This window comes from Strix aluco, chromosome 17 (assembly GCF_031877795.1).
Source record: "Strix aluco isolate bStrAlu1 chromosome 17, bStrAlu1.hap1, whole genome shotgun sequence".
NCBI lineage: Eukaryota > Metazoa > Chordata > Aves > Strigiformes > Strigidae > Strix > Strix aluco.
In genome coordinates, this window is record NC_133947.1 from 6,527,976 (window position 1) to 6,539,945 (window position 11,970).

Sequence of the window (11,970 nt, forward strand, 5' to 3'; positions counted from 1 at the left end):
CTAGATGATGATTCCCACCTGGCTGGTAAGCTGAACAACCTAGGGGAAGTCTTATATGTAGTTAATCTCTATCAAAAACTTTTGGAAATAGGTAAATTAGTCTTACCTCCCACTGCAAATAACACTTAGCTAGTGAATCTGGAGATGTAAAAATGTAACAGCATAAACCTTAACACTTCATTTTGCTCTGGTTCATCTCTACAAACAGCAACAGCAAAAAGCACACGAGGTAAGTGGCTTCTATCATTTCAAAGGCCACAGAGTAAACCTTTTGAGCCTTGTTTGACACAATTATATAGTGGACAGTTGCCCGAACACCTCATCTGCAAACATCACTTAATCACAATTAAATCAAACCAGGCCTAAGCAACAGTTTCACGAAATTTCCCACATATACCAAACCTCACCTCTATCTCAAATCCATACTTCTCTGGAGAGTGACTCAAACTAACCTGTTTTCCTAGCCTAGGAGCTAAGCTGGAGTACTCACCAATTCAGCTATTGCATTTCATCTGACAGATGGCAAATTAAGATACTCTGCCTGGTCACTTGCCCTTGTGCAAACATGTCTTCCTTTCACTTGTGAAAGGCTTTAGCAGACAATCTTTTTGTCAATTGCTTCATTTTCCAAAGTACACCTTATAAACCAATGTGCAAGACCACTGACATGTGAGACTAGCAGGAGGAAGGTTACAATAGTTTATCTGAAAATGTTTGTAAAATGTCCTCATTTTGAGGGGCTTAACTGAGTTGCCCTTTATGCCAAGGATTATTTTTCTGCAATAAAACACAAACATTGACAGCAAACTTTCAAAAAAGGAATGAAAATAAGTTATAAATCTAGCATTCCTATGGTTAGCTTTGTGTTCACACGTTAGAACCTTACATTCTACTTCAATCAGTTTTTTTGGACAGGTAACTGCCATAGAACAGCAAGTTCATACATTTCCAGACCGTGCAGTAACACTTACTTGTGTGTGAATAAGCTCTCACTACATGTTTGATGCTTGAAGGGATACAGCTGTGTGTACTTTACAAGAGAACCTCCCAATAATTCCAGGGAAGAGTAAATTGCCAATGCATTCTCTTAACCTGGGTAATGGAAAACAAATCAGCTCAAAGTTTGACTCTGTCCTCCCAATTGAATTTATCGAATGTGCACAGCAACACAATGGAAAATATGCCCTTCTAAAAAAAAAAAAAAAAAAAAAAAAAAATCAATCTGAACAATTAATGTAATGAATAAACTGAAACCTTGCTGACAGATAAAATTGATTCCAACAGGAGAATAAGGACTCAACGTATTAACACAGAACTGTATTACCAAGAAAGACTTACCAGTGCTGGCTTCATAATGAAAATATATTTTGGCCAAACTTAATATCCACTTAAGTAGGTGCAAATCCATTGGATCCAGTAGAAACGTACCTGCTGAACTAGAGTGAATCTATTTTCTCATCATGCATTCACATTAAGTATTTCAAAGAAACAGATTTTTTTTAAACAAGAAACAGATGATACATTCCATTCTTCCCTGTTTACACCAGTGGGAGTTCTGCACACAAGAGATTAGAATAATATTTTTAATTTTTTTTTTTTCCCACCAATGATCACACACGCTTAACCTTGAGCCTGCAATTGCTTAGTAGCATTAATTTGACAGGGAAGACTGGAAAAATGTACTAACCACCAAAGACTACAGCATAACCACCACAACCTTTAAAAATAAAATTCAACAAAAAAGAGAAATGTTTGAGCAAATGACCAGCTATTGATGTAACTGCTGGAAACTCTTCCCTATCTTCAAGAAAACAAATAGTCCATGAATGTGAAATCTAAACCCATGTACAACACAGAAGTAGCCAGAAAAAAACTAGATTGAGAAATAAAACCCAGAAAAGAGCATCTCTAAACAACAGCAGAGTGTATTTTGTGGACTTTCCTCCAGTATACACCTACACCAAACAAGAAATACAGACCCAACAAAAACTGATGAACACTGTAAAGAGAAGAGTCTGAAGTTGAAGGACCAGGAAGCTATAGAAAGTTTGAAGATAGTATGATTCATTTGAACTAAAGACAAATTGTCAGGTGTTTGGCTGCTGAGATAGGAAGGAACTTAATTCATTCTCATAAAACAAAAGGCCTTTCACACTAGCCCTCTTAATTCTTTGATGCAAAGCCACAAGAATCATTCATAATGAAATAGCAACTGGAAAAAGCATTAGATTTCCAGCTCAAGCAACTGGAAGTACTTTCAGAAAATGTATCTGAATTACAGTGAAAGGACAAGAAGCTGCCTTTAGAAGTGAAGCACACCACCTTGCTCATGTTATAATAATAGAAATTTTGAATATAAAAAAAGCATTTAGTAGAAATTTTATTTGAAATGTAGCATGAATCCATAACCTAAGTGTTACAACATACAGTTTTACAGAGTATTTGTACATTATGACAGGTATTTCTATACATGCGCCCCCCCCCCCCCCCCCATTTTTATTTAGTCATTATCAAACAAACAATAGTTAAACAAGAATAATAAGCATTCACTTCTAAAAAGAAAACTTTGGCATGTATACAACTGGCTAGTTAAAAGTAAACAGTGGTAGATTCAAGTCAGAAAGAGACCCTCTTGTTTTGTTTCACAGCATTTTTGATCAGGATGAAACTCACCAGCATTATTTTCTAGTTAATACAAAAATGAGTACTTTTTTTCAGTCCAGAAACCCCTGTTAAGGGACAAAAACATGTTAAGAGAGATGCAAAGGAACCAACTTTTAATTCTAAAAGGTGTCAGTTTTAAAGCAGTTTAGGCCACACGTATTTTGCACACATTGGTTTGGTCATGAACAAAACAAACCCTTTAATGGTTTGCTCGTATTACTGAACTACATACCCCTTGGCACAACCGACAATTTCTCCTTTGGACTAGAATAAGCATAAGTATCGTTGGCTCAAAAGTCATTTCCACTGCTGGAGTGTAAGAAAAATAATAAAGTAGAATTTGCACTATGCCCATCTTCTGTCTCGAGTTTCTGTCACTGCTGTTGGCCACTTACATACCAACTAAATTCATCCAAAAAATGAGGGAAAACAATTTGCAAGGCATTTCTTCCTGGTATACAGTAGACAATATTTCCATTTTAAAGATCAGAAAGCAATGAAAGAACCCCTGAATAATAAGTAATAACAAGCCTCCTTTGAGAAGAATTACTTGCAATTCTTCAAGTACTTACAAAAAATACAGTATTTATACAACTTCTCCAGAGCTATTATAATTAACATATTTTAATGTCGTACTAATAAAATAAATCCATAGATACAAATGGTTGCACTTCTAAGCAGGAATATCTTAACTCAATTTAGATTTTGCTGCAATTTCATTATTGCTGTGGAACAGACAGTGGTTAAGTCATGTGAATACTAGCCTCTCTTTCTTATAACATCAGAATACCTAATTTGAAAAAAATGTTCTCCAGCAAGTCAGAATGCATTTAATGTAATTTTTATAGTTCCTGCTAAATGTTAGCGATCCAAAGTTGGCTGAACCGTGGTGCAATAGGGCACAAATGGCAGAAGAGCAGTGGAGTAGGCAGGAATGGCAGAAAAATAGTAGACTAACACAAGTCAGACTCATACTCACTACTTCTTATTCCTAGGCTTTAATTCTTCTGCTGCATTTCGCAGAAAAATGTAGTTTTTCTTTTGTGGATTATAAAATTCATGACCCTAAAAAGAAAAATCATCTGTATTTACTCTCTTCAAAGAGGAAATGTCAGCATTAACTTAAAAGGTAAGAATATGAATATTCCATTAGTTTGGTTTATTAAGATTTAATCTTAAAAGTCTTAATCTTAATTAAGATTTAATCTTAAAAGACCAGATATTGGACAACATTGGTGGATCAGCAACAGCTTACTATAATAAGTAATTACAAGAACTGTGCATATAGAGTAAAATATAAGGTATAAAAAACTTCTCATAAAAAAATAACCACTCTAATAAATAAAGCTCTACTTTATAGAGGCAGCATTAGAGCTCAATATGATTTCTTTTTTAAATGTCATTCTAGACAGAGAAGAAACTAAAACATTAATGGCCACCCAGTTTCACTTTAAAGTTTCTATCTTTTAAATTAAATAAGGTCACATTTTTTCAAAGTGAAGCCCAAGTTCTATAGGCAACTCCAAAAATGTCTCTGTTCCCTTACTACAGATGCAAATGTACTGCTTTGCATATTGACATTCTTTGCATACACATGACCGACTCAATACTTAAGTATTCAAATCAGGGAGAGTAAACATTAATAAAGCTAATAAAGTCCAATGCACAACTTGAAAATTACCAACTCCACTTGTCAGAAATGGTTCTAGAAAGGAAATTTAGTACCTATGGTTTTACTACTCAATATTGGTTTACAAATCTGAAAGATACCTCAGTACATATCTACCACTGAAGTCTACCCAAGCACTTAGAACAGAAGAATTCATCTGCCCTAGAGTCTAACCAAGTTACCTTACTTTGGGCAGCATCTAGAAGACTAGATACAATCCAGTAAATTAAAATTTTGCTCTCTTTGTGGCATGCAGTCAAGTTCACCTGTGTGATTTCTGTATTCATTTCGGTCAAAACCACAAGGAATGTTATCCTCAAATTTAGAAGCACTAGTTATAACAGGAAAGTAATACTTTTAACGAAAGTTGCTATTCCATTAAAATCAAGTTACATTTCAAACTTGTGACCCCCTTCTCAAACTATTAAGCAGCATTGATTCTCCACATACTATGGTTTGTTGTGATTCCCTTGCATCTATAGGATTTATTGTTGAGTCAAGTTTGGAAGAGAAATACATAAATAAGTGCTGCCAGTAAGCTGAACTGAATGGTACTGGAAACTTACTACATGGCATTCAAGCACAGGTTTAAGTGTTTATAACCAGCGTCACAACTTTTTTTAAAGTTAAAGAGAATCTGCACAAGAAGCAGAGACATGCATTTCAAAGGGATTTGTGGGAACCTGTCAGGGTGCCACATTGCCCCATCACACTCCTCACAGCAGAATGCGTGTGAGCAACCAGAGTAACTTCTGAATCATGTAATTTACATTTTGCTCATTCACATTTGCAAAACAGCATTGTTTAGCAACCTTATCCCGCTGTAGCTAAAACCCAAAGAATGCACTGCTTCAGTGTTAAATTTCTTCAGATGTCTAAAACGACCATTGTAAGTTCTCTTGCATTCTTCTGAGATTCGAAAGACTCAGCTACTATTTAAAGAACAGTGAAAGCCTCATGTGAATAGTCTTAGTTGTCAACTGCAAGTATGAATATGAGTCTAAACCTTTCTTACCTTTGACCAATCATAACTTGAAGCATATGCAAATATATTGCCATTATGGTTAAAACAACAAGCAGATATCGGCTGGTCAAGTTGTTCTGATGTTTTTAGCTTCGTTCGTGCATCTTTATCCCAAAAGCTGAATCTACCATCAGATCCTACTGTTGCAAGAGTACCATGGACAGGGTGAAATGCTATGCCATTTACCTGCAGAACAGTAAAAATTACCATGTAAAACGCCACACATGGGAACACTCACAACATGTGCTGACTCTTGAAAGAGTAAATACACAGGAAAGATTTTTTTCAAAACTAGATATAGTTTTGTTTTTTAATGTTTTCAGATACGTTCTCTAGAAAAAACAACAAAAAAACCCAAACAACCCCACCAAAGCGACAAGGAAAGCATCACCTTTTTTGTAGTACCTAAAAATCCAGTGCATAATCCCATTATACAAATATATTAAGTATTGCTTCAACATCAGCAAAAGCACCATCTCCACCAAGATGATTTAAGGAATGGCTGATACGGTGCTTGTTACAAAAATCTGTCTTTCCTCTTAACGTATACCTATGAGTGGTCTTTAAACATACATCTAAGATGACATTAGGCAAGATAAAAGGTCAGGGAAAACAAACAATTCATAGCCAATTTTACATTAAGAGTGTATATTGCCCTGTATAAATGATCTATGGTACATGCTGAATACTTACAGCATAGATATCCTGAGGTGCTGATGTGTTTGTTCCATTGGAGCGATGACATTTAAAAGTGAAATTATCTTTTGCACTGGGGAGGGGAAAAAAGAAGTTTTTTTACCTTCCTCATTGTAAACTGAACAATAAAGAAATTACGTTTATCAAATGATACTTACGGATTTGGGGGGTTGATATAATGAATAGCTACTCTTCCTTCAATACTTCCAAGGGCAAATCCAGTAGGTTTGTTCACTTTGTCTTTAAAAATAGCAACACAGCGATGCTAAATTTGAGAAAGATACAAAGGATTTTAGACAGAGGCCTGAGGGCCAGATTTTCTGAACTCTGTGTTCCATGCAACACAAAACATCACATACGTCAATGCAAAATAAAGCAAAAACATAAACAAGGTCAAGAGATAGATCAAATTCTGTTGAGAATTTGGGCCACAGTATTTACATCTCTAAATCCTTACGAAGATCAGCAATAGGTCATGTGCCATACCAATATAAAGTACTTCGGCTTTGAAACATTTGTTTTTACCAAAAAATGGCAAGCCCAAAATTTCAACAACCTCTATAAATATGCTTGTAATAAATATAATCATTTACCTGGTGCTTAAGAGGAGATTCTATTCTTCTAAATTCAGAAGGTTGATTCTCTAACTGATAAACTATCAAGCCCCTTTCTGCAGTGGCCACAGCAGCCATAGGATGAACCTGGATAAGGTTGTAAAATAGATTGGAAGAGAGACACTTGTGTCAATAGTATGGCAAAGAATTCTATTATTTCGTAGAAATCCCTGAAGAAGTTAAAGGAATTAATACTATTTTCAGGGGAAGAAGAGAGAGAGGGAAAGGGGAAGAAGAGAAAGAACAAAGTTAATTTGTAGACATATCTTCAAACAAAACAAATCAGTTCTTCCATGCCACTGGGAAATTAAACATACCAAAAAAATCTTCTAATTATTAGCTGACCTTCCAATGTGAATCGCAGTAGTGGTAATGCAAACTCATTCAGAAATGAGGGTAGGTCAGTCCTAGTGCTGACTTGGTTTTGTGATGTTAAAAGGATACTAAACATGTTTTGTATGATGCAAATACCTATTTTCCAGAGCCTGCTCAGGATCAATTTATGTTTTACTGCTAAAAATCACACAGACTGAATATTATTCTATGATTCTATACTAACAGCCAGTATTTAGTGCTAACCTACAGAAGCCTTAAACACCACCAGTTTGTTCATACTCCCAGTCATCTACCCGACTCTAGTTTACCATATACCATCACTTACCACATCAGCACAGTAGCATCTTTCAGGGAGCTGCAATGTCATCATAGGTGTTGGTGAACGGGTATCCCAGAACTGATGGAAACAGAAAAATGAACAAACTTATGCTTGGAACTGAGGATACACCATGTAAATTACTTTAGTAAAGAGAATACAATTGATACCAAATTGTTTCCTTCTTGTCTATAGTCGGAATACTGCAACTCTCTGTTAAGTGAGGCTATTTCCTTAATCTGTTTTTTGCATTAGTGTTTAATAAAATATTTTCACTTCGCAAATACTTTCATACACAGATTATTAGCATGCTTCGTGTCCATTTGTTCAGGTAAAAATCATACCTTCAAAGTTTTATCCCAGCTTCCTGTCATCACACAGCTATAATTTGGTGCTTTAATCCAATGGATAGTCTTCACAGGAGCATCATGCTGAAGAAAAAAAGGACAAACACATACAGATTTACTAAGATAACAGTTCACATTTGTTGTTTATGCTCCTCATATTTTTTGTATGTATTTACACTTTTTATCCATTCAAGAAAAGTGATTATTTTAGTCACAACAGTTAGGATAAGGGTTGGTCATGACCTTACTGTGTTGTTTAGTGCTGTAAAATCACTCACGTAAGAAAAAAATGGTTCCTGACCCAAAGAACTACAATCAAGTCACCCTATACAAGAAGATGGTCACAGCAGAAATACAAATTATGAACAGCAGGACTTCCTATTTATTTATAAAGGTTACTATCCATCATGCTGAAAATCAACACTTTGTAATAAATAATTTATTATATTAAAATAATAAAAACCCAGCTTCCGACAACAGCTACAGAAGAAGGCCTATGTTAATTACACCAACAAGATTTTAAAGTCAAGGCTGAGAATCTGAACTTTATTACCTTAAGTAAGATACGAGAAGCAACATTAAAAGGATTCTCAACTTATGTAACTGCTAACTCACTTTAGTCACCACAATTACATATTCTATGAACAGACATTCACTTCTAAATTGAGAATGTAAATTATAATCCCTGTTAGTGCTGCCGCAGAAAGCTGGTATTTGTGAAAGTGAATTCGATGATTTCTTAAAATTTTTTTTCCCCTATAATGCAGCAGAGTGACTGCCCTGGTTTCAGCTGGGATAAATTTTTTTCTTCTTAGTAGCTAGAATAGTGCTGTGTTTTGGACTCAGTATGTGATTTGGTATGAGAAGAATGCTGATAATGTACTGATGTTTTTAGTTGATGTTAAGAAATCAAGGACTTTTCGATTTCCCATGTCCTGCTAGTGCACAGGTACACAAGCAGCTGGGAGGGAGCAGAGCCATAGCAAGAGACCCAAACTGGCCAATGGAATATGCCACATCGTACAACATCATGCTCAGCATACAGATGAGGGCTGATTGGAAAGCTCACTCTTACTTCCAGGACTGTGGTTTCAGGATTCTTGCTTCGCTGAGATCGTTAGCTGGGAGCAGGCTGGGCATCGGTTGGGGGGTAGTGAGAAATCACACCATCCATTATTTGTTTGCATTTTCTATTACTACTTTTATTATAATTTTGGGGTTTTTTAAGTTTTATTTCAATTATTAAATTGTTTTTATCTCAACCTATGAGTCTCCTCAGCTTTACCCCTCCAACTGCATCCCCCGGGGCAGGGGGGGGTGAGTGAGTGGCTGCATGGTGTTTGGCTGCCAGATGGGTTTAAACCATGACAGTGACTTAATAAGATCACTGCAGCAACGGAAAGAGCTCTCTCAAGTAAAATAGAGAAAACAGCTGCACAGGTTATTCAAATCACTTTGATTGCAGATCTCCCTACTCACGTGCACTTCATTATCTCAAAAATACAACAATCTCTTCTTCTTATAGCAATATCTACTTCAGAAGCACTAAACATTAGCTTAATTTGCTAATAAAGGTAGCTTTTAATAAAAACAGAAAAGGAAAAAACCCACCTAACAGCTTAGGGCTTGCTTACTTACTTGTGCAATCTGAATAGCTTGATTACTGTTGAGATCCCACATTTTGGCAGTTTTATCACAGGAAGCAGTAAATACTTTACTCCCATCCTAAAAAAACAAAAATAAGGCCAAGAGATTAAACAGCTCTATCATGCAGTATCTATTAGAAAACCGCCAAGTCTTACTCTCTTTTAGTAAAAGCTTAACAATATAACATATACAGGGATTGCAAGACAAAAAAAGAAACATAAAAATGGAAATTTATTTACAACTGTATGTCGTGAAAAAGTCTGCTAGCTATTATCTAGCTTTAAATACATTCTTACTTTTAAACTCACTTTTACCCTTCTTACGGCCAAGTTAGCCTATTCTATTAGGATGTGCTTAGCACAAATTTACAGTAACGTAAGTCTATACAATAATCATGGGCTGCATCTACATGTGGCATTTGTGTCTGTCTGGAAACCACATGCAAATTTATTTAGGGTTTTGATAAAAATTGTTTATTTCTTTTTGAATAGGAACATACATCACTCCAACAGCCATCTAGTACAGGTCCTGTGTGCATCTGCTGAGCCTTTGGAATTGTCTGTCCATTATCCTGAACTTCCCAGCAGCGAACCTGAAACAGAAGCACAGACAGACATAACATATTAACACTAAGAACTTAAAAGACCTATTCTTGAGGATCCCAGCCTTAGTTTATCCAATGAAAAGTATGATTATAAACACCAAGCTTTTTTCAGAACTGATTATGTTTCTTTTATCTGTACAGCCACAACTCAACCTCACCTCAAAAGTACCCTACAACCACATAACACCTCACAGTGCTCTCCTGAAGAACCCTTAACCATCAGCTAGGAAGAAGCTGCCTGCTGCAGGCTACCAGCCAACAGACCAAACAGAGCAGTTAAACGCACTCACGCTTGTCTTCCCCCGCCCTGTTTGTGCAGTGATTGCACTCTTCAATCCAAACAAACTTCAATAAGCTTGTGAGCACTTCAATCTTTTTTAGACTACACTGTCAAACTGGATGATTTACCACGATGTTCATGGTTCTTTCACTGGGCAAAGCGTAACTACGTTAGCCTAGTTGTGTAAGAAAATGAAGCTAAAAACCAAACAAGTAGGACAAAGAAAAATCAAATAAAAATCTAACAGTGAAAACACTGACTACGTATTCCAAGCTGAAGCCTGAAACACACAGGTGAAGGAATCACTTATCTGAAGATCACAACTGAATTTCTCAGTCAAAGCAGCTCAGCTATGTCAAGCTTGCTGCCTTAGCACCAGACACAAATTCAGCAGTTCTGCAAAGAAGAAGATTTTTCAGGTGCTCTGGCACAAATTTTTAGGATCACATTTTGCTCCCACTTTATTCATCTGTAGGTCTGATTGTGAGTACTTACATCATTTGCCCATGATCCTGCAATGAGGAAATTACCCGGCAAGGTTGGTGGACTAAATGCTAAACAAGATATGCTGTCATCAGGTGGAGATGTTACTTCAATATCCTATAAAAAACAGAATACAAAGCAAAATTAGCCACATTTGAAAACTGTGCACTGAGATACTATTCTTCTATAGAGTGAGTCAGTAGGTACTGCTGTGACACATGAAAACACAGCAGCAGAACAGTGGTTCCCACGGGGGCTAACGCACATACCTTCATGGGATTATGGTTATCTGCAGTCGTACTGCCAAACATGCTGGTACCTCCAGTACCAAACCCTGATGTTGATCCAAACAGACTCATCCTTGCCCTGCAAACGAGGAAAAGGCTCAGTGTGACCTGCAAGGCCCTCAAGTATCCATCCCTACAGTGTCTCACCACAGCCACTACACCAGCACACCCCTCACCCTGCCTGGGAGCCACCCAGGGATATAAAAAATATATGGAATTTTTAACATTTTAAAAATCACCCTTCTCATTGCAGTTGGATCCCTAAAATCTGCCTGTCGACCACTCTGCCACCGCTGTCAGGGATCCCTGTCCGATCGCCACCTGGCGAGAGCCAACCCCCCTGTCTGGCCCCGCCGGGCTGCGGGAGCGCCGGCACCTCGGGAGCCCCGCGCCCGGCCCGGCGGTGCTCCCCCCGCTCCGGGACACAGCCCAGCCTCGTGTCTCTGCCTACAGCCCGCCCGGCGGGGCGGCGAAAACGCGCCATTTCGCGGGGGTCCCACTTCCCTGTCGGCAGGAGCGGCCGTTCGGGGGCGGGGAGGGAAGCCGCCCGCAGACGAGGCAGGGCCGTCCTGGAGCACGGGACGGACCCCGGCGCCGCCCCTCACTCACCCGTGTGACGGGCCCGCTCCGGCCCGCTGCCTCCGGCGACGCGGCCCAACAGCGAACGCGGCGGCGGCGGGGGGAGGCCGCGTCTCTCTGCGCAGGCGCCGCGGCCGGCGGGGCGGGGCCGGCGCCTGCGCACTGGCCAGGCGGGGCGGGAGGGGGCCGGGCCCGGCGGGGCGGGGCCGGGGCGTCCCGGCCGGGCGGGGCCCGATCCTGGTGCCCTCGGCCTGCTGGGGACCTCCGTGGCGCTGCCGCTAAGGACAGAGAAAAAGAAGGAATTGTTTTTTGTTTCCCCGCGCCGTGAGGGCCGGGGCCGGCGGCGCAGTGACGCCCGCAGCGCTGCGGCGCACACTGCAGATACGGTGGTTCTGTTCGGACGTGGGGGGAGCGCAGGGTCGGG

General features: G+C 39.0%; 1 protein-coding gene across 2 annotated transcripts; it reads right to left on the reverse strand.

Moving 5' to 3' along the window:
• Positions 1–2,363: 2,363 nt before the first annotated feature.
• On the reverse strand, positions 2,364–11,680 carry RAE1 (ribonucleic acid export 1). Of its 2 annotated transcripts, XM_074842815.1 has the most exons (13): positions 11,577–11,680; positions 10,950–11,046; positions 10,693–10,797; positions 9,813–9,905; positions 9,305–9,391; positions 7,664–7,750; positions 7,329–7,400; positions 6,647–6,754; positions 6,212–6,318; positions 6,051–6,126; positions 5,349–5,543; positions 3,644–3,729; positions 2,364–2,729 (listed from the first exon to the last, which is right to left on the reverse strand). In XM_074842815.1, coding segments are annotated over exons 2-13 (1,107 nt in total). In that variant the 5' UTR covers positions 11,040–11,046; positions 11,577–11,680; the 3' UTR covers positions 2,364–2,728. The 2 variants fall into 2 exon arrangements, with proteins under 2 accessions (XP_074698916.1, XP_074698915.1); XM_074842814.1 differs by having other exon boundaries at positions 2,364–3,729.
• Between the last annotated feature and the right edge of the window lie 290 nt (positions 11,681–11,970).